At 53.7% G+C, this 22960-nt stretch overlaps 1 protein-coding gene across 4 annotated transcripts in view; it reads left to right on the plus strand.

The window, feature by feature from the left end:
• The window catches only part of CNTFR (ciliary neurotrophic factor receptor), a 201614-nt gene that overhangs the window by 104328 nt on the left and 74326 nt on the right, over window positions 1–22960 (plus strand). For all 4 annotated transcript variants that reach the window (XM_086770535.1, XM_086770536.1, XM_086770538.1 and 1 more), the window contains exon 3: window positions 14514–14595. In XM_086770535.1, coding sequence (XP_086626661.1) covers window positions 14514–14595 — 82 coding nt within the window. The remainder of the gene's footprint in view (window positions 1–14513; window positions 14596–22960) is intronic.

Below are 22960 nucleotides of genomic sequence, written 5' to 3' on the forward strand. Positions count from 1 at the left end.
CCTGAGCGGCACATTGCTGAACAACGCACCGAATTAATTTGCCGAGTTGCTCGTCTTGCCTGGGGATCCGCTTGCTGAGCAAAAGCTGGTAATAACTGCACTCCAGCAGCCCACATTTGGATCCTGTTTTACCCCGGTGTAAATCCCCTTCCTCCTAGCCTCCATAAAGCCCCGCTCGCTCGGCGCGTGTTCGGACAGGGAGCTAGGGTTTGTCATCTGCACTATGGTTGCATCCAAATGGCACTGGCAGGATCACACCCCTAATTTTCCAACCGGAGACTTTGAAGATCAGGATCCTCTTGTCTCCATGGGAAGACTATTTGGTCTTCCCTTTGTCCTCCTTCTTGGGGGAGGAGTTGGAGACAGGAGGTTCCTGGGGTGCTAGCCTTGACCTTGACCATAACAAAATGGTCCTTCAAACCTCAAGCTTGGATATCCCCACCCTCATTGCATTCTGTGCTTTTCCAGGCACCGGTGCACGGGAACAGCATGTACCACTTTGCATCTCCACGCTGTTTATTCGGTGACCCAAGCTGAGCCCGTTCACACCAGATGAGTGTGTGCTGCTCGCTCTCTTTGCTGATGGTGCAATTGTGCTAGCTTTGATGCTTGGGATATAATTTACAGACTCTGAGCAAGGTTTCGGCGCTGAGCCAGGCTTGAGCTTTCAACCTCTTTTATTTTATTGTTTTCTTCCTTTTTTTCTTATTATTATTTTAGCACAGAACGGTAACTTTATGTGCGTTTTCCAGCCTGTGCCACTCGGAAGGTGCAGGTGGTGCAGGTGGCGCAGAGAGCCCAGGCTGCAGGCACCTTTGCCCAGAGGCGCGGGCTAACGAGTGCTTGGATGTGTAATTGCTGCCACGCATCGCAGACCGGGAGGTTTACTCTCCCATTGCTGCCGTTTCCGCGTGCAATGAGCCGGGGGCCGGGGATGAAAAAATATACGTGCGTGTGCAGCATGGTTATTTTCAAATATGAAATTGCACCTGCAAAAATAGAAGCCAGGAAGGGACTGGCGAGCAGCTCGGAGCTGGGAGGCACGATGCGTGCGGAGCAGGGATGGGGACAGCATCTCTGAGTTTCTTTCCCATGCTCGCTCCGCCTGATAGTTTTAGCGGACGTTACTTTTCCTCCCCCTTGCATTTCAATTAATCATCTGCTTGTCAGCGCTCTTCCCCCCAGCTCCCCTCCCCGCCAAGTCTCGGGGAGCGGCGCGCACGCATGCAAGCGCCCATGCACTCAGCCTGCGTGCTGACGGGCCTAGCCGCTCATTAATCACTTACCAGTGTTGTGCAAGTCAGTCCCCACAGAAGGAGGTTTGGAAGAGGGGAACACAGCCGTCTCCTCAGTCTCCACTGCATTGATGGGGATGGGCTGAGCACAGGATCTGGCCTTCGTGTGTTGCAGTCCATGGTCTTCATCCCGCTCCAAGTGAAGAGCTGGTCAGATTCGTTCAAACAGCTTTTGCTTTCCAGTGTGTTTGAAAGGAGTTCTGGGCTGAGCTGTCCTCCTCTCAGAATTTGTGGGGGACTTTTTATATTTAGTTTCTCCCAGCGTCTGTCCAGGTGAGAAGTGACTTTAGGAGGTCTCTAGTCCAGCCTCCTGCCCTGAACAGGGTGAATACTGAGTGCGGTCCAGTTTAGTTTGCCCATCTGGGTCTTGAAAAACTCCTGGGCTAGAGATCCCACAACCCATCTGGGTCCCTCTTCCAGCAGGTGACTGTCCCCATGAGAAAAAAAAATCTTCCTTATGGCAAGCCTAAACCTCTTCTGTTGCAGCTCATGCCTGTTGTCTCTCATCTTCCCACCATGGGAGTAAAGGGTCTATCTCCATCGTCTCCGTAACCTCCCTCTCGGCACTGGCAGGTTGCTGTCAGGTTCCCCCAAAGCCATCCCTTCTCTGGGCTGGTCAAGCCCTGTTTTCTCATCCCCGTGTGCTTCAGCCTCATTGCCACCCTCATGGCCCTTTACTGGATGTGCTGGAGATCATCAATGCCCATCTTGGTCCGGAGCCCCAGAACTGGGCACAATGTTCTGGATGTGGTTTAAGAACTTTTTTTTTTCCCATAGTGGATCTTGGAGACCCTGCATGTATTGACATCAAATTTCCCCTCTGGTTGGGAAAGGTTGGCAAAAAATAACAAAATTAACAAAGTGTGCATGCTTGTGTGTGTGTGTGTGTGCATGTTTGTGTGCACAGTTATTTAGGAATTATTTCTGTTTTGAAGATTCAACAGATTTTTTTATTAATACTTTTCACGGGTGTGTTTAAGAACTTTGGTTTGACCCCTGCACTACGCTGCTCTAGTCAGAGGCTCCTCTGCAACCCCGCGGCAGCCGTGCCCTCTCCCCAGGCTGCCATCAGCTTCGCTTCAGCCACAGATAGTGAACTCAGATGGTTTCTTTTCCTACCCCCTCGCCTTGGCCAGAGTTTCTCCTAATTAGTGCTCTGAGTTTTTGTCTGCCAGGAGGCTTTTTTTGGGGCTGGGCAGGATCTGCTTCGTCGAGGGCTGTTGCATGCTGTGCTGGGAAATTATGAAGTTGCAGAAGCAGCTCAGAGGGGCAATGGGGATGAGGGGTGCAGTGAGAGCCGGGGACAGGGAGCACAAACCCTTTAGGAAAAGTTGATGAAGGCCAGGCAGCCTCACCGGGAGACAGAGGACCTCGGAGGTGGGGGGCTCACAGGGAGGGAGGGAGCATTTGCTGGAGGTGAGCATGCCTGGGAAAGGGCTGGAGAATGCTTGGCGTGAGTTTGGCTTCTCCCAAAACAGCTCGTTGGCTTGTTGAAGAAAAGCCCCCAGCCCACATGCTGCTGAGCCAAAAGCTGAGGGTGAAAAGGAGGGAGCCAGCAGCACCGGTGGGAGATGAGGGACCCAGAGAGCTATGGCAGTCATCCTCTCGCTGGGACAGGCTCAGCTCTGCGGCTGCAGTGGCATATTTCCACCCTCCCTGAGTTCTGAAAAAGGGTGTTAGCTAAAGGATATACCCGGTAGCAGGTCCAGGATGAGCCACCTCCATGTCACCGCAGTGGAGAGCTGGGGTTTGAACCGAAACCTCCTGCCATGCCAAGGAGCTCCCAGCCCTGGGAGCCCCCTGGAGTCAGGCTCCCAGCCTCCATCCAGGCAGTGTGTAAATGGGCTCAGGCAACTGGAAAGGAGCAAAATTGGGGAGGAAAAAGTATTTCCTCATGTTTGCTGCTCATCCATGGCTTTGCTCTGCAGTGAGCACAACAAGCTGATGAGTATGAGTAGACTTGACTCTGGCTCAGCTTTTTCTTTGTTCTGCCATTGAGGAATATTTGGGGATTGAAAGTGAAATGCAGCGCTTTCCTCTTCCAAAGAAAGAAACCAACAGAAGGGGAGGGAAGGAGCCCCTCTCACATGCTGCACCGGCGAGCCCTCGTCATCCTGTAGCAGGAGGCCAGCGCACATGAATATTCCTGTGCAATATGCACGAGTGATGAGCCCCATATGCAGGCCTTGGGAGAAATTAAATATTTTCTACGGCGTTTTCCAAAGAGCCTTTCTATCAAAGTGCTCGGTCAGGAGCCAAAACGCCCCAGCTTTCGCAGCCCCAGCTGGTTGACGCTTTTTTTTTTATTATTTTATTTTTAAACGCTGATGAATATTTTCTAATTAAAAAACAAGCCCTCCCCTAATCTGAGTCTTGCCCTGGTGGATGGAGTCGAGCCAGACTTTGGGAGGGGGGCTGGAGGCCACCGGGGACTCCACTGCTGCTCTCGGCTGCTGGTTTTTTTCCTCCTTCGGTGCTGGAGCTTGCAGGAAGGGTCCCAAGATAAAGCTTACATGTGGTCTGCATCTGCCCAGCCGTGCATGGTGGAAGGCAGCCGGCCGAGCAGGGGGTGGCAGCCTGGTCCCCACTTGCTGCTTGGCCCCCAAGAGATGGCAGGGATGAGCACAGGCTCCGGGCAGGAGGTTTGAGGAACGCCAGCCTGCTGGGATGGATTTCTCTGGGGTGCAGGTGGGCACGGGGGCTTGCAAACAAAGTTTGGCATTGTGAGGGCTGCTCTTCACATACCAGTTGTTTTGCCTGCAAAAGTGAGAAGGAGCAAAGGCTTGGCATGGTTTTGGGGGTGGAAGAGACTGAGCAATCACTGGAGAGAGAGGGAGCCTGAGAAGGGGCAGATACGCAGGATGAGACCCAATGCTGGCTCTCGTCTTGAGCACAGGGACAAAACCCCTTGCTGGTTTTAAGACGTATGAGTGTGGCACAGAGTTGGACAGGAGGTGACCTGTTGGGGGCACAGGGATGGGAGATAGGTGCTAATTCTCTCAGCAGGAAGGAAAAGAGAGCCCGGAGAGTCCAGCAAGAGCCTGGCTGGTGGCACAGGGTGATGAGCAGTAGGGTGGTGGGCAGCAGAGTGACGTGCACCAGCGGTGACAGAGATCATGGGGCCAAGCAGGAGGAGCATCAGGCACTCCCCTGCTTGCCCCAGGGTCTGGCAGTGCGGCCTCCTTCAGAGCTACACCCCTAGAATTGCCCCAGGGTGAATTTAGGCCTGGATCCATGCTCCCTGGATGCCAGTGTTCAAGGCAAGTTACTCATCTTCATGTTTAGCACTTGGCTTTGGCAGTTTACTGATGGAAAAAGTGCCATGGAAGAGCAGTGCTGGCAGCAGCCACCCTCACCTCCATCCTTCTCTGCGGCAGCCACGGTGCTTCAGAGCAGAGCAGAACTCGCAGAACAAAACTCAGCTGATGGAGACGAAAGCTGCTGGGATCTTGCAGAGTAAGACCTTTCTCAGCTGAGTTGTTTTTCTCCTCAGTAGCCAGATTGGCTTCAGACTGTTTTCTCCTTGCTGCATCCAGTGTTGGTAGGTAGGAAGGTGAAGGTATGTCCACCTTGGATACTGTCCCCTGTAAACCATGGGAAAAGAGGAAAGGATCTGTGCAGTTTGACATCACTAAATCGGTTCCAGGGCTTGGTACCAATGTGTGCATCTTCCTTCCCTTGCAGGGCTGAAAATAAATTGATTTTAACCCAATTTCTCCTATATCGGGTATTCATTAAATTCTGCTGGCTTTACATAGAAAATTCTTCCCCTGAGTGTGCGTCTTCTTGGCTCTTTCTTTTTTGGAAAAAGGCTGAGACCCAAATACAGTCTTGCACCATGGTTCACCTGCCAGTGGCAGCATACAGCGATGCTGGGCTTGCCAGAGCTCATTGCTGCTAGCAAGAGCCGTGCTTGGAGGGGATCCTTGTTTCCAAAGGAGTGTTTTGTTTCCTTCATCGCCACTGAGCCCACCGTGCCGCCCCGGCACGCGTTTTGGTGTACAGCCGCTCCGTCCCCCCCTTGCCCAGTGGGAATTTCTTCCCTGATGTCAGACAGCTAATACCCCCTAACAAACATGCTAATTTAAGAGCTGTTAAAGCTAGAGGCCAGCGGGAGGTCACAGTCCGCACAAACAGATGGTGTTTTGTCCTTGCTAATTAAATTTTCCTGTAGTTTTGGGCAAGAGACTTTCTTGCCTTTTATTTCAGCGCAGCTGCCTCAGGCCAGCTCCATTCCTCCCTCCTCATCCTCAGCTTGCTCTCAGCAAACGCTGTCTGTGGGGCAGGAGCAAGACCCCGGGGAGGACAAGGGTCCTCAGAGTTTTTGGAGGTGCCCTCGGTGCCCCATTGGGCTTGCCCCACGTGCTCTGCCAGCTCTGCAGCAGTTGGAGCCCCTGGAAGAGACGGCAGTTGGAGTCCAGGTGAGCGGCACCAGCCTGGGACTTGGTGGTGCCCCCAGCCCATTTCAGCAATGCTGGTGGGGGAAAGACCCCATGCTTCAGCCTCTCACAGCTGCTTTTCCCCTTTCCCCAGCTCCAGGGAATTGCCCAGCTCCCCAGTCCAGGGGATGCAAGGCTTTGGGGAAGGGATTGGGGTCAGGGAGGTCTTGCTGCAAACCAAGGTGGCGGTGATGGTAAGAGAACTGCCGACATATGGTGAGGCATGATGTGCAAGTGGGGACGTTCGGGAGATCAGAGTGAAAAGGGGTCAATTCCTCCCCCCTGTTTTCCTAGTAGGGTGTTTGCAAGCAGGAGGGGATAGGCAGGTTGCCCCAGTCCCACCAGCAGCCCCGGGCTCAGCTCTGGGGTGGACCCCTGTGTCTACCAGAGGTGCTGCTGGCAGCAGAAAGCCCCCTCCAGCATCACTGGCCCCAACACAGGCTGCCTTTGCCCAAGGGGAGAATTAGTCCCTCCCTGCCACTCCCCTCGCTTGTCTTTGGGGTGTCACAGAGCAGCCCGGTGCCTCAGTTTCCCCTAGCTCACCATTTTGCAACCAGTTTGGTTGCCCACTCTAAAACCTGGGTACTGCTGTGGCATTTGGGGACAGTACCCAGCAGGCTGCACAGGGCATGCTGTGAGCCTGTGGGATGGCCCAGGGCTGGCAGTGTGGAGAAACTGGGTGGAACTGGGAGAAAAAAAATGAGCAGCAAGCCCCATCTGACTGCGAGATGGGCAGTATTTCTTTACAGGCCATGCTTTTCCCTGCCCAGGTTTTGGGCAGCCCCTGTGCAGGCGCAGGACAGATGTCCCCACTGTCACACCTCTCCTGGCTGTTTGGGGTGTCTCGCATCCCCACGGCGGCTTGTGGGCTGGTGACCCCAGGCTGTTTGGAGGTGGCAAGGTGCTGCAGGGGACCACTGCCCAGGGCACTGCCCCATTGAGTTGTTCACAAATTCATGCCCCGAGTGCTCTGTGGGTGTTTGGAGGTGGAGGCATGTGTGGTGATTGTGCAAACCCAGACACACAAGGCCATCAGGCACAACTTACCGTGGCAATCTCCCCTCCAAAATCTGATGGTCAGCTGGGGGAAGCCTGCGACCAGGGAGATGGGGTGGGTCAGGATTGGGGGGCTCACAGAAGGTGCAATGGGGCAGGACCAGGGGCAGCTGTGTCACAGCTCTATGCATTTTGCAAGCAGATGTGTGCAGAGCAGCATGGAGAATATGCACACCGGCAGTGGAGTGCCTTTCATCCAGCACTGCTCCGTTCGGGATACCTCATCTGGTGAGGCCCTGGAGGACTCCCTGCACTCTACAGGGCAGCGGGCGAAAGGGGAGGGCTGGGATGGGCTCGCAGCCTGGCCAGAGCCAGGGTCCTTGGACCATCCTGATGCTCTCCCCGTGCCTTTTGCTGTCCTCTGTGGTCCATTATGCTGGGAAGGAGACCCACATGCCACGGGATGGAGGGAGCTCCCCGGGGCAGGTGGATGGGTTGCAAAGCAGATAGCCCAGCATCTCCTTGAGACCTGGACAAGGGAGGAGAGCAAGCAGAGACCAATGGGGAGCACATGGTCCCCAGCGTCCTGAGCCCCTGCCTGCCTCCGACAGCACCCGCAGCCCTCCCTGGGCCCTGGAGGCTGCCTGGCCCCTGCCCGCCCTGTCGTCCTGCCAGTACTGGGGAGAGATAGAGCCAAGCAAAACAAATCATCCCGAGACATCTCTGGGGAGGCGGTGTCAGAGTCGTTGGGGTAGCTTCGTCTGTGCCAAGCACTTAAAGAAAAAAATCCCAAACAAATAAACAAGCCAAAATTAAAATGCCCAGCAAGCTCTGTACAACTGGATGCTCCCTCCCTTACGCTCCCTGCTGCTAAGCCAGCATCTTATTCCCTCCCTGGTCAAGATGGGCTGCCAAGGCCTTTTCCAGCACTCCTCACTCCGGTCCTGCTTGTGTCCCTGAGCCCCTGCAACGTGTGCTTCAGGCTCTCATCCTCCTCCGGCTCTGTCGTGGCGTACTGGCACAACGCAAACCTGCCCTGCTTTCTGAGCAGCGATGCAGTGCCCTGTGTCCCTGGCTGTGTTTGTTGATTTAGGAGTGAGATGTAGCTCTCCCTGGCTTGGAGACACCACCACCAGGAGGTTTTCTGGAGCCACACCAGCGTGGTCCTGACTGCGCTGGAGGGAATGGGTCCTGTGGGCTGCAGGGTACCAGCAGTTGGGTTGGGGCAGCAGCCGGTGGTCATACCCCACCTGTCCCTATGCTACCAGAGCTGCAGGATGCCTTTCACCTCACCTTTCATGGAAACGCCATGCTACCCCGCGTCCGCTGTGCCACGAGCATCCAGCTGATGGAGGAGGTCTGGACAACAAGCTCTGTCTGTCCTCCCTTTCCTCTTTTTTTTTGTTCATGATGGCATGTGATTATGGCACAGTCTGGATTTTAATGCTAGCAAGCTTTTCTCTACCCTGGAGCTTTGCAAGTCAGGGGCCACTGGGGGCTTCATAAAATGGCCTGGCCACAGACTCTCTTCAAAGCAAAAAGCAGGATTGTGAGCAAAGTCCTGAGGGGTTCGAAGTGCAATACAGCTCCGTGGACAAAAATAAGAAATGTTGCAAGCATTTACCTGGAAATCACAAACTGTACCTGGAGTGAGGCAGCAGGGCCATCCTAAAATATTTGGGGCTGTTTGCTTGGTGTGTGAAGGTTTGGTTTACTTTTGTATTTTGTTTTGGGTTTTGTTCCACATAATTAATATTCTGTTTTAGTGAGTGGAGATATGGGAATTGAAGTGCCAAAATTCAGTGTGACATCAAGAGCTCCTTCCCACAGTAATCACAGCCTGGAGAGGCAAAGTGAGAAGGATTTGTCCCCAAATGTCTTAGGTGATTTCTCTGGCTTCCAGGGAAGAGCACTGGGAAATGCCTGGACCACGAGCATCTCCCATCTCCCATTTCCCATCTCCCATCTCCCTCTGTTCTCTGATCTCCTCTATCTGTCCCTGCTGTGGCATCATCAGCTCCATGCCGTTGGGAGAAGTGTCTCTGGAAAAAAAAAAACAGCCGAAGACCCTACTTGAATTGAGGCTCCAGAAAAAATCCACCATCTTTGGCAGTTCTTTAATAGAAGCAAGCAACCATTTGATTCCTGCAATCTCTCTTTTCAGGGAGCCAGAAAATGCTCAGCACAGAGGAAAGCTGAGTAAAAAGGGGACAAAAATGGCATTTCCCATCATTAGTCCAAGGTTTCCTCCATCTCAGAGGCTGTCCAGGTGTGGGTGTGGGACGTGGAGGAGTAGGGTTTGAGTATAACAGCTTGGCTGAGCTTCCTGCCCAGGTGACAGTGGTGTCCCTGAGGAATAGGCTTGGGGACAATATTTCTCCACAACCTCCACTGTTGGGATTCAGGCCCCCTCCTGCCCTGCCATGCTTTCTCCCGGCGCCAGTTTCGAAGATGTGCCATGCTTATTAGTATGCTGTGCTTTGCGTTAGCTTTTATCGCTGCTGGAGCAGATGGCTGGGCTTGGACCGCTGCCCTCCGCTTGCAGAAAGGCCAGTTAACATGGTGGTAGTTGCGAGGACAGGTACAGGCTGTAGGAAATGTCCCCTTTCAAGGCTCCGAGTGGGAAAGGGGGTGGGCGGCAGCAGTTCCCCCACGATGGCTGTGGCGCCGAGGGCTGTTGGTAGATAGGGTCGCTGGAGAGGTTCCCAGCGGTGTGCACATGCGACACTCTCTGCGAGGTTTGAGATGAGAGGAACCCACCTTGCTCCTGGAGCAAAAATGCCCCAGCCCCTGCAGCTTGCAAGGTGAGGACCCAGACTGGTCCTCCCAGGGGTCTTGGAGCCCGGCTGGCTTTTTCACAGCTCCCTGCCCCAGCAGGAGCACATCACTGTGATTTCAGGCAAGCAAGAAATTACCTGTCCTGGCAGCCAGGTCACCAGTCAGGCAGGCTCCCAAACAGCCTGAGGCATTTCATGGGTTGCTTGTTCCTCACCAGACCATCCCAGCTGCCCCTGGAGCCCAACTCTTGTTTTAGCTGGGCTGATGCTCCCTCCAAGAGAGCCTCTTTCTTGGTCCCTATGGGCATGGGGAGCAGCTTTGATCGCTGCCTTTCTCACTGAGACATCCTGCCAGGTACATCCAGGGATAATGGAGCAACTGCAGGCTTCAGCACACATGTGGCGGAGCCAAGAGCCCTGCAAGCCTGTGGCTACCTTCAGGGGCATGCCTTCAACGAAAGCAGCTGGGAAATTTTTTGAGGGCTATCCCTCCACCTTCTGTCTATCTCTCCTAGACGACGAGAGCAGAAGACTCTGCGCAGCCGCCCAGGGGTCCAGCAATGCTCCCCAGTCCAGCAGAGGCACAGAGATGGAGGGGCTCTGCTGTGGAGGGCTCCTTTCTCCAGGGCATCCTCTCACTCAGCGTCTCCACTTCATTTCTGGAAAGGGAGGAGGTGAAGGGGGGAAAGTTTCGGTCTACAAGAGCTGTGAGTGAATTAATTTCAGCTGGCCCTGGTCATCCCTGTGGCGTTCATGGTCTAGGGGGACAGTGCTAATCACCCTGTTGACAGTGGGGGTTTAAATTAGATTTAAGAAGGCTTTTCAAGCGGCAGGGTCTCTGGCCCTGCAGGTAAGGCTTTCTGATAGCACGTATTATGGAGATAATAAAGCCCCTATTTTCTCTCCTGCTCTTAAGTAGCAAAGTGGAGTTCAGCACGAATGACGCATTGCGGGGCCAGGAGGTTTTAGGGCTGTTAGCAAGTGTACAGCATTAAGCAACTACTATTTTTTTCCTTTTCTTTCGCTCGCCTTGCTGCCAGGGGTGGTCTGAAGGGAGGAGATGGCACTGGTGCTTTTGGGCACCCAAGCGCTTCTCCCAGGGCTGCCCTCCCTGCCCACAGGACTGCCCGTGAGTGATGCAATCCCTGTGGCAACCAGGACTGGGGGAGTGTCCTGCCCACTGCGGCGTGTCACTGCTCATCCCAGCACCACGTGCTGCCCTCGAAGAGGGATGGCGTCTCGCTGGAGGCACCATGGAGCTCCGAGGCTGGGAAAAGCTGTGGCATCTGCAGTACAGGGGTACTGTGGTGACTACAGTTGGCATCTGCAGTACAGGTGCTCTGTAGCATCTGCAGTCATTATGTGCAGGACAGGTGTACCATAGCGCCTACAGTTGGTGCCTGCAGTGCACGTGCTGCAGAGCTCCTTTGGAAGGCTCTTGGCAAGGCTGCAGTGGGGGAAACGACTTAACAAAGTTTTTTTCTCCCCCAGGTCTCCAGTTCAGAGCCAAGCCCTGCATCAGCACTGGGTGGGTTTGTCCCAACCCACAATAGGGAGTCTCTTGGCTCTGGGAGGTGCTCTCAGGATAGCCGTTTCCAGCTGGCTATCTCCAGTTGATTCTCCATTACCAGTGAGCATCCCCATGGCTTTGGGGATCTTTTCAAGGGAGGGCTGGAGAGGATCCGTCCCTCTGCCCACTCAGAAGAGAACACTGGGACTGTTCAGCAGGCAGTGGCATCCTACTTTTTACCTGGATACATGATACTCTTTGCTCTTGCTATCCACCTCAAAACTGTCCTCACCCCATTATGCCACGGCAGTTAGTGTCACATCGCTGTGCCACTTCAATCCTGCTTGAAGGATTATCTTCCTGTAGGTCTCACCACATCCCACTTACATGTAGCCTGATCCATGTAGTCTGGAAATGCATTTGGTTAGGACCAAGAGCTGACAGAGAGGACAGCCTTGTTGAGTTGTCTTCTGATAAGAGTGACCGTGCATGATGTCCTCATTGCCTTTGGTGCAGAGGACAAGGCAGGGAAAGATTGACTGGTCACTCTCTCCCAAAACAAGAAGCTGAGGACAGTGAGGAAGGCTGCTGGAGGTGTCTCCAGCTCCAGAGCTGCGGGGCCACCGCACTTTGTGTGCCTCTTCTTCTCCCTCTGCTGCTGCCCAGACTCCTCTTTCCTCTCCACCACCAAGAAATGATTCACTACAGGGGCAAAAGCAAATATTCTCTCCAACTTCATTTTCTGCAGAAGATTGAGTTTCCTGCTGCTGGGTTTGCTGTGTAATAAATGCGGTTCCCCACCGTCACCTTTCAGCTGGTCCCTGCTGGAGCGGGGACACAGCCCGGGGAGCCGCACGCCTGGTGAGCTGCTGCTCGCTGGCCCGTGTGCCCGCGTGCCAGGGTGCTGGCTTTTGCTGTTAAATGAGCAAATACAGCAAATGGAAATTTGCATTAGAAGCATCTGCAGAAATTGCGACGGTTTTGTCATGTGCTTGGAAAAAAAAAAATCAACGTGGCTTTGGGCAAAACAGGCGAACAAAGCAAATACTACATGGGAGATTGCAATTCAAGTGAGAAAAAGTTGGTTTTCTGGCTCAATTTTTCGCACTAAAATAGCTCTGGCTCCTGCCTGGCGGCAGGACTCATCTCTGAGAAGAAATGAGACTTTGCAGGGCAAAAGCAGCCAACCAGTGAGGTCTCTGTGGCAGCACTGGGAGCCTCTGCCTATGTCCTGGCTGTGCCAGAGTCCCCAGGGACCTCAGCCGGGTCCCTTCTCTCTCTCTCTCTTTTTTTCCATCTGTAGCCAAACAGCATCACCCTGGAGAGTGTCAGTGTTGCGGGACAGGAACCATCCCTTGCCACATAACTGCGGTGCCTGTCTCCATGCTGATCCAGCCTCGAGTGAGGCTGCCAGACATATAGGCAGGAGCAGCAGCGATTATTTTAACAACTGCTGAGACGAGGAGCAGCAAGGGAGAGCGGGTGGCTTTGCTGCCTGGCAGAACCGAGATTTAGAGTGTGGTGATTGGTGATGATATCTGCACTGGCACGAGCCAAACTGAAGACCATGGAGAGCAGATCTCACAGTTTTCAAAGAGCAGGCTGATTGCCACGGGGTCAGAGGGGCTCCTGTCCTGCATCCCATCATTGCCACTGTCCCCAGAGGTGGGATGGCAGCGCTGCTTGGGGGTACCTGGACTGCAGTGCTGGGCAGGCTCCAACCCTGGTGAAGTTCCCTGCTTGCTTTGATTCCTGGTGCCACCCACCAACTTCCAGGGCTGTGGGGAGGGAATACTCAGGGGAAAGTGAATTTGGGATTGGTAGGGAGAGTCGGGTCCTGGTTAGCGGGAAGCTCCCAGAGCAGGGAAAAGAGGAGCAGGAGAGAAAAAGCGGCGTGAACAATAACGATGTTGTAATTAGTACTTAGCGCTCCTCACCCAGAGCTTTCAAAGGAAGGTCACCTTCATTATCTCAGTTTTACAGGCGGGGGAAACTGAGGCACGGGGGAGGCGGCGAGAGCCATTTTCTCAAGGTGACTGGAGGGCTGTGGCTGGGCTGGGAGCCGGGGCTGAGGCTGTCTTGTCCGTGCTATGCAACCGCAGTGCACTGGGGATGGCTCTCGCTGCCAGTCCTCCTGGCCCAAATTCAGTACTTCAAATTCAGCAGCGAGGCTGTGGGTCCTTTCCTACTGTCTGGATTCCCTGTCTTCAGATGCCAGGTCTGCCCCAGCATCCCTGCACCTGAGAGGCATTTGAAGTCAGACTGGCTCAGCTGCACCCCAAAAATTGCTCGTAATATCCCTCCCAGCTGCTCTTGCCTTCCCCTCCAGCCCTGCAAAGGCTCACATGTCCTGCTGCGAACCCAAGGCCATCTGGGCTCCTGCAACAGCCGTGTTGGGTAATGGAATATGTTTTGCTGGATTTTTTTCCTCTGGCCAGTACAGCTCCCCCTTTATTTAGGTTTAAATGGATGCCATCTGGCTAACGAGCCCATACTCATGTTCTAGATTAAAAGGCAATCCTCCACACTTTGCCGATACGGTGCTGGAGATTAGAGAGGTTTAAACGGTTTTGAAGGTGTAATTTGCTTTTCACGCATGCTGCTATTTTCCTCCTGGCGGGTGGGCCGGCATCCCCGTTGCTGTCCCCAGCAGCTCCCTCCCAGCTCCGTTCTTCTCTACCAGCCTTGGCTGCAAGAAGAGGAGAGCTCAGGCATGTCCAAGCCTGGCAGGGCTGCACAGAGCATCCTTGCGGTTGTTGCTGCCATTTGTCCACTCTTGGACAGGCTTATTGGTGCAAGGAGGGTGTTCCCTGCTTGTCCCTAAATCCCAGCATGTCTCCACCCACCTGCCTTCATAGCTGTCCCCTGCTCCATACCTCCTTGCACCCCACTGTCCTCTGGGACGTGGCATGGCTTACCGACGTGGAGCCCCCTCTGCCAGCCTGGAGAGATGGGGTCTGACCGTGTCCCATCAAGGTGTCAATGGCAGGTGGCTGAGGCAGGATGCAGCACCTGTTGGTCACTGCAGAGACACTGATGAGGGTTATTCTGTCCCTGGCATGCCCAGAAATGCTGCTGCTGCCGCACTGGGCTGGCAGGCAGCGTGGTGCTCAGTGCTAGGGCCAGGAGCTGCCGGAGCGGAGCAGCAGCAGCAGCTGGGATCTGCGTTTTGCACATCCCGAGCACTGACTGCTGCCATGAAGTGCCTGGGTGTGCTCCCATCTCTTAAAAAAAAAACTCTGCAGCCTGCTTGCGGTCAGTGTCTGATCCTAGGGTGAAGCTGCAGCTGCCCAGGAGAGCCCAGCACCAGGGTTTGACTTTCTTAAGGGAAAGGTTGAAAACAGATGAGGAAAATGCAAAATTTGTGTAAGGTATATCATCACCTCCAGGCACCTGGTTGTGCTGGCAGCTCCCACAGAAAGTGCCACAGACCATTGAAAGATGAGGTCTGCTGGGGGCTAACCCTGACTGCTCCTGCCTGTGTTTGCCTTCACAGATGGCTAACCCCGTCCCGTCAGCCTGCTGCGTGGTGCTTGCCGTGGTGGTGGTGGTGTACGCCCAGAGACACAGCCAGCAGGGTAAGTCTGGTCACACCTCTTCCACCTTGGGGGTCCCGAAAAACGTGGATGCGGCTCCTCCAGCCTCTCTCCTGGGGCCAGTTAGGTGCACTCTCTGGGCTTGCCTGATACTACGTTTCTGGATGTTATCACTTTTTTCCTCTCTGTGGCACGTGCCCGCTGCTGCAGGATTTGGGTGTTCTGCATCCCCCCACTTCCCGCTGGTCCTCCTCCTCACCCAGTGCACACCCCTGTGTGTCCCAGGGTGCCCCTATGGCCAGGGCACCACTTGCCATCCCTTTACCTCCCCTTTTCTCCATGCTACCCTGTGCAACTCCCTGTGAAGGGATGAGCGGGTGAGAAGAAGCAGCAGCCTGACACCCTACTCCATGACCATGATGGATTCCTCATCCTTCTCTCACCTCTTTGGTGTGACTTTGTACCCATTGCCACCACCCATCTGCACCCACCACTACTAGCTTGTACCTCGCCAGGTTGGCAGAGGATTTGGGGCTTACCTTAGTAATGGCTTTAGAGAGGTGAAATTTAGGGACACTGGTGATCCCGGGTCCAGGCAGGGAGGAGGACAGTTATGGGGCAGCTGGTTTGGTACCATTGTGGGGTCACCTATAGCAGTCCTGCAAAAATGGGACAAAATGGAGGACGTCCAAAACTCACTGGGTCCCTGGGAGTCAGACTGGCTGCTGTTGCTTTCAGTGACTTGTAGAGGAGAATTTTGCTGATTAACTCCAGTAAGGACATCTGTCATCCGTGGGCTCTGTGGGATTGAGGAACCTAGGCAGAGCACCCCGCAGAGCTGCCCTAAATCCAGCTGGGTGGGTTTACATTGCCGGAAGCTGACAGCCTTGCTTGTTTGGAGACAAAGCAGCTGGGGTTTGGTGGCATGTTCTCATTGTGTGGGGCCAGCAACTCTCCAGACATGGTGGGAGCTTGCTGAGTGGCATTGCAGGAAGGTTCCCAGCACCTTCCCAGGGCACCTACTTGGAGCATTTGGGTCTGAGCTGCGTGCTGCTTGTGGTGATGTGATGCTTTCTGCAGAGCAGCAGTGCTGCATGGTCCTGCTGTGCTTGCAGGACCACTACTTGGGGAACTTTGAAGGACCCACTGTCAAGGCTGCCCTTGGATGTGCTGTGCATAGCCTCCCCATCCCTGTGTCTCTTCTTCTTCCCTTGCCTGGCTGCGTCCGGGAGGGAGATATCCGGGGCACCAGCCCAAAGCTGGAGCTGCTGAGACCTGAGTACTTCCCACCACCAACCCGTGCTCACCCTCTGCTCCGTTACAGCCTCCCCTCACCAGCCAACCCCGGGGCTCAATCCTTGCCAGCCAGGCACTTGGGCTGGGAAACCACAGCGGGAATGGGGTGGGAGGATGGATTAATCCCACTGGTGGCTGGGACTGGGTGGAGCGGGGGAAAGATGCTGGCAGAGAGTCCATTTATCATGCACTTGAGGCACGCTCAACTTTAATAGCTCATGAAGCACTTTAAGAGATGCATTAGCACTGAATACTTGAGTGAGGAGGATGTGACAAGCTGTTAAGTGAGCAGGAGCACGGGAAGGCCGGCCACCCGCTCCTGGCTCTCACATGCACCCTGGTGATTACTGGAGCGTCCTGCAAAGTGCCACCTGAATTAATAAAAGCAGCGTTAGGCTCTGTGGAGGTGAGGCTGCTCATGCATTAACCCCTCTGCTGCTCACCTTTGGTCCTGCTCCTTGGAGCTAGCAGAGTGCTTTTGTCTGGGATGCAGGATGCTCACCAAGGTTGGGGAGGGGGAATGGAGGGGTTCAAGAGGTCAGCGGATTTGGGTACCCGCCCTCCCCCTGGTCGCAGAGCACCCTTGCTTTGCATCCATGGCAGGTTGCTAATGTTACACTCCGCTGGGCACCAGTGCTCCCACCTTCCCATGGGGCTGGGCACTGTGTGGTGGGAGACCGGAGCCATCACTCAGGGCAGCCCTGGAGGGTTGCTCGAAGGGTGGCACTGATGTGCTGGGTCGGACAGAGTGTTTTGGGTGTTCTGCTGCAGGGACAGGCAGAGGGGCAGGCAAAGAGGGTGTTCGTGGGGGGTCTCTCATGGCACAGCCCCTTGTGTCACCCCGACCAGGGAGCACGGGGATGGGGCAGAATGCCTGGCTGTGGTCAGGGGAATGGTACCTCCAAGGAGAAGCATCCCTGATTTCTTGGGTTGTGTATTCACACCCAGAATAGCTCAAGCCGTTGAACAGGGTTTGCTCCCAGCCCACCTCAGCTGCTGGGTCTTTGATTTCGGTGCTTTGGGGCAGCCGGGTTGGACGTGGGTGCTGCTGGAGCCGCCAGTGCTGCTGCTGACTGGGAGTTGCGTTGTTGCTGCTAAACCCATCACCCATGCGGCTTAGCCCCCCCACGCTGGCATCACTGCCGCTGCGTTGAGCACACATCCTTCCCCAGCCTGGCCAGGGCAGCCGGCGCGGAGCTGTTTTGAACAGCCACCTCCGTGATCTTGAATTGAACAAATGAAAAGGCGATACACTGGGTAAAATTGGTAGCAAGGGAAAAGAGATGAGGCTTGACAAGTCATTACCTTGACTGCCCGTAGCTGGATGTGGCTGTTCGCAGTAGGCACAAGGGCTACAGCAGTCCTGGAAAGACTCTGCTTCCCCCAGCTCCTGCCATGACCAAAGCGTCTTCCCCATCCATCAGCTCTGCCAGAGTTATGTCCACGTCTGTTCCAGACTGAGATTTCTCTGCTTTTAAAAGAGGAGTAATTCTGCTTTATTGATCCTCACCTTGCTGAATTAACTCATGTTTAAACAATAATTATGTTTTCACCCAGGAGAGGAGACAAAGAGATAAACGTCTCTGGAAATGAATGCCTTTCAGATGCCACATGCGGGGGTTAATTTATTGATGGGTGCAGAAGCTGCTATCTCCTCTCTTTCTCACCAGCAACGAGCAATTAGCCCCCATCATTCCTCAACTGAGGAAAAGAAAGAGAGATTTTGTTTCATTACTTTCCCTTCCCTCTTGCTCTCTTAAGCCCTGGCGCTAATCTTTTGCAATCGGTTCTGCTGCAAAGCCTCCCGGGAGCTCGAGTTTGCATACGCCTCGTTAGAAATGCTGCCCACATTTCAGCTAAGACAAAGCCTGGGCCGGTAAACAGCCTTCAAAATGCACAGCAAAGCCATGCAAATTGGCTTTTCGAAGAGAAACCAACTGTAGATATGTCCCTTTCTCCCCTGCCCGCATTGTTCAGCCTTCTCCATGTGGCTTTTGCTGGCTGACAGAGGAGTAACCAACCCTTTCCAGAACCTGCCTCCTCCTGCATCAACCAGCCCATGCAAGATGCCAGGGCACCTGCCTGGCATGGTTAAGCTAGTTGCTTTGCTTTTGGGAGCATTCTTTGGGTTTTCTGTGTAGGAGGTGGTTTGTAGATTCCTGCAGGAATGCGTGGGGGTTTTGCAGACATCTGAGTGGGTTTTGGTTGTTGTGTAAATTCTGTTTGGTTGAGATGGCTGAGTTCAAGTGATGTGATGGGTACCTGGGTCACGAGGCTTGCTCTTGTGCCCATGGGTGCAGAGCGGAGATGTGGTGTGCATCCCACCTAAGGAAGCACTGCAGAAGTAGTCTCTCCAAATATACCTACAGGAGGTCCTCTATTCCTTCTTCTCTCTTCTTCTCTCTTCTCTCTCCTCTCCTCTTCTCTCCTCTGCTCTCTTCTCCTTTTGTTCCTCACCACGTTATTGGAGTGCCTTTCAGTCATGCGTTAAGCTACATGACTAACATCTGTCATGTGTTGTTTGTTTTTCCACCCGTTCCCCTGGGGCGAGATGCATGTGCAACAGAGTGTTTGGGAATTTTTGTAATTGCCTGGGCGCAGGCACTCTCTGGGGAAGGCAAGGTCAAAGGGACCGCCTGTGCCTGCTGCGTGGCCGGCCGGGAGGCTGGAGATGGTGCCTGCTTCCCACAGAGGCTCGTTCCCCACTCAGGCTGGGGCCACCACAGGAGAAAGCTCTGTCTCCTCATTACATAGCACCTTCCCGCCTCCCGTGACACCTCCTTGCGTCTCAGGCCAAGTTTTGCTCTCATGACGGCGCACTGGCACTTCATCCCCGGGTGGCTCCTGCCAAGGTGTTATCGGCGTTGTCCTCCCCAGGACGCAGCCCTGCCTTCTGCACATCTGACCTACATTCCTCCACTGGAGATGAATGGGCTTGTGTTTGGCTGTGTAAAACACATGCTCTTGCCAAGGGAAGGATAGTATATTAACTGCTGCGGAGCTCTGCATGCGATGGACTCGTCCTTTCTGTTACATACATCAGCCTTTGTGTCACCAGCGAGCTTTGCCAGCAACAGCTTTATGTTGCCTTCAAGGTAATTGATAAGACGAGTGATTAGCAATGGGCTGAGAGCAGATCCCTGTGGGGCCACACTGGGAATACCCTCCTGCAGTGATGATTCCCCGTTAACAATTAATTCCCCATTAGGAATTACATTTTTTAATCCTTCCTGTTATAACCCTGGATGCTTTTGTTATCCAGCTGGCTGAAATACCAGCCTTGCTCCCAACTGCAGCCTTGTTCAGCGTGTGAGCTGGTTTCAGACCATTTCCAGGACCTCTCTGGAATTAGGAAGCAAGGTCTGGTGTAGCCTCAGCCAGCCCCTGCATCTCTCAGTCTTTGCAAGCCATCTTGAAGCCAAAATGCTCTTCAGATTTGCTTCATGGAGAGCCTGGAGACCCAGAACCGAGGCAATCAAAACAATAAAATCCCAAATGTCTTATCATTGGAAGGATGTCATCGGGGTCTGCTCAGCACACTCGAATTGAGGGGCTTAGCTCAGCCTGTTCTAAGGCTAAATGAGCTCAGTTCGTGGTGATGTTCACATCATCTGCGGAAGGAGCCAGCTATATCTGGAAGACCTCGGTCCCAGGGCATGTCATGAGTAGATCCGTGCTCCTGCCTTGGACCTGTGAGAGGGGAAAGACACAAGCACTGGGGCAGTGGGGTAAGGTATTGTCGAAGGTGTGGACACCCCGAAATGGCAGCACCCCTGGCAAAGCATCTCTGGGCAGCCCAGCAGTCGCCTCACTTCTGTAAGCAGCTCGCGTACCCAGTGGGTGAGTCAGCCTGACTCACTGGGGACACGTTACCCCTCACATGAAGGCTCCAGTGCTGCCGGCTTGTATGCAGTGATCAGGATTTGAGCTTCTCTGCGAGACGGAGCCTGCTTAAATCATTCTAAAGGCTGCCGTTCAAGGGCAGGCATCCGCTCTTTGCCTCTTTTGCCTTGCTAATTGCTTCCTGGGGCTAAGCTAGCCCAAGCTCACAGCTGTCTGCTGGGGACCAGCATCAGTGCGGCTGCTGCATCTGCTGGGGGCTAATCTACTTGTCCTCCCCATGCTGGCCAGAGGTACAACCTGGCTGTAGCTCAAGTGGTATGAAACTCGTGTCCCTCTGATGCTTTTGCAAGGAAGGTCCATTACCCCCATCCCTGGGCATTCGTAACTGTGGTGGTTTCCCCCATCTGCCTTACCAGCCCTCAGCTGCAAGGAAGCAGCAGAGACGGCAACTCACCCCCACCTACAGTGACACCCCAGCTTCAATCCATTAAATTCTGCTGCGTGCTGTTAGGGCATTTAAGAGCCTATCAGGATCTGGGATCCTTCTTGCTGCTGCTTCCCTGACCTACGTGGTGAAGGTGAGTGTGTCTGAGAAGAAGAACCCCAGATGCAAAGAAGTTCAGACTTCTGTACCAACCTCTTTTCCTTCCTACCCCTCTTTCTATCCCAGAGCACCTGGCTTGCTTTGTTTTTTTTTTTTTTTCCCCAGCACAAGGTGCGTCTCCTGAAAGGTTCCGTGTCTGCAAAGTAAAAGAAAATAGCAAAAATAGCCCCAGGTCCTGGAACATCTTTTCCTATTACTGGACATCCCTCTGAGTTCAAGTAGATTTCCTGCCCAGACACAGAGTGAATTACAGCCAAGCTCTCGTAGGCTGACCTTGTGGTCAGCTGGAGCATGGGCTTGCTAATAAATGTGGTCAGCCCCTACCGCAGACAACCTATTTTTAGTGCCTGTGTTTCCTTGCCCGCTGCCTCGTCACCCCGCAGGTCCCAGAGCCAAGCATCCCTCAGGGGTCCGGTCGGTGGTGCGGAATAGCCCCATGGGGAGCACGTCCCAGGCTCACTCCTCCCTCCTGGGCACTGCAAAATTGAGAGGGTTGATTTCCATACAGCATCTGTTCATTTTGAATGACAGAAAGCCACAGGAAATGGGGCTCTGGGGCAAAGCGGGCATCTGTCCCGAGGCCCACGTGAGTATCCGAGTGCTTGGAAGGAAATCTAGTAGGAAATGTCTGGGATGCTAACAAAAATATAAACCCTTCCATCAGCTGCAGGTCCAGTATTGAAGCAGATTACAAAGCTGTAAAACATTAAAAAAAAAAAAGTGTCTAAAGAGTAAGGGTGTGGATCTGGCAGGTTTTGGACAGGTCAGTCTGTGATCCCACAAAACTGGTAAAAATAGTTCACATCTGTGGTGAGAAGAAGAAAATACTGGGAGGATCACAGTCTGCCAGGATTCATTAGTTCTGCCAGTGGCAAGGAAAACCATGTCTCAGTAGTCTCTTAGACTTCATTAAACATATCGACAAGCCGTGAAGGAGGAGGAATGGGGTTGATAGTTCACCCAGGCACCCAGAGGAGCTCTGCGTGGGGAGTGTTCAGCCCAGGATGAAGCCCTGGGAGCTACTGCTGGCAGGAGCAAAGCCAGCGTGGACAACAGGGAGGAGGCAGGACCGGCTGGTGTGGGTGTGCAGAGGGTACGGCGTGGGACACGGAGCAGCACTCGGCTTGTGGGGCATCTCTGTTAGCCATCTGGGTCCTCAGCAACAAATCCTTGTGAAACTCACTGCTGGACAAGCCCAGATCATGGGGAGAGGCTGGGAGGAAGGGTTTGGATAGAGCTCATCTTCTTCTCAAGGTGGCATCGTCCCATTGTGTGAAGCAGGAGCAGTACTTCCTCTGCTGACGCTTGGTTGTAAATGGAAGCATTGCCATAGCAGCTGGAAGTCCCCAAGTGCTGGCGGAAGCAAAAGTCTCATTTGTGCAGCTTTTCAGACCCAGGGAGCTGAGGCACAGCCCAGCACATGGGAATAGCTGTGGGCTTTGCTCTTTTTGCCTGAGCTCTGGCTGCTGAAGAAGGGCCATGTCCTCTCCTAGCGCTGAGCTCCTTTTGGCCAGGGAGGAAGCAATCCCCATCTGTGGGTTATGCCTGTTGTTTTTTTTATGCCCATTGTTAGATTTTCAAAGGCTTCCAGAAATGGAAGATCTCATAAAACAATGGCAGTTGGAGTAGAAACCTTTAGTGCTTCAGGGATTTGGCTTCAATTAGCCTCCAAAAGCTCAGAAAGGTCTTGCCTTGGAAGTCACAGGTGGCCATCTCAGGGAGCCAGCAACCTCACATTGCCAAAGTAGGCTGGTCCCACCAGCCCATTCAGTGACATGTGTGCAGCTGAACTTGGACTGAAGGTGCCACTCATCATTTATCCCCTTTGAAGGAGTTCCAGTGCCTGAGGTCCTGGATCGCAGGCTGCCCTGGGACTGCAAAGCCAATCTCTGGTCAGGCTGAAAGAGCAAAGTGCTGCAGCTCGAGCCACCGCTTGCAGGAGTCCACAACCTTAGCAGAGGGTGCTACAAATCATCCCTGGAGTGTGTCAGCGGGGCCGTATGCGACAGACTCTGGGACCAAAAGGACAGGCAGGGCTGGGGCTGAGATGTTCAGGTCCTGCACATCCATCAGTAGTGTTGGACACAAGAGTGAGTCACTTGCTGCTGTCTTCAGGCCACCTGTGACACGTCTGTAACCAAGGAAAGCCCTGGATAATGGGAGCACAGCCACAGCGAGACTCTGAGACCCAACATCATCATCTCTGCTTCCTGGGGAGAGGGTTTTGCAAGGGTGGGAATAGACCTAAGGAGCCATGAAGCATACTCACAACATGCACAAACCTTTATTATCAAAGTCTTTGTGGGGGTTTAATTTCCCTGGGCAGATACTGTGCTTCTGTGCAAAGGGAAATACCTAATACCCAGGTTCCTAATCTCAGTGGGAGATGCTGGAGTGTAAAAAATAAACGGAAGCAAAACTTGCAAGATGTGCAATCTGTCCTGTGGATGAAAGGAGCATCTTTCAGGATAAGCAGTCTTGGGCAGCACTAAATGGAGCGGATCCATGCAGAGAAGCCAGTGTAATTGTGGCATATTAAAAGGCAAAGGAGAAGAAGAAGAAGGATTGAGGAGGGGCTGTAACAGGCTCATTGCAGAGGGGAAAAGCAATGCGTGTCACCTTGTAATGAGTGCTTCAGGAAGACAGATCAGGTGGAGAAGTGAA

This window comes from Chlamydotis macqueenii, chromosome Z (genome assembly GCF_036417535.1).
Source record: "Chlamydotis macqueenii isolate bChlMac1 chromosome Z, bChlMac1.mat, whole genome shotgun sequence".
Taxonomy (NCBI): domain Eukaryota; kingdom Metazoa; phylum Chordata; class Aves; order Otidiformes; family Otididae; genus Chlamydotis; species Chlamydotis macqueenii.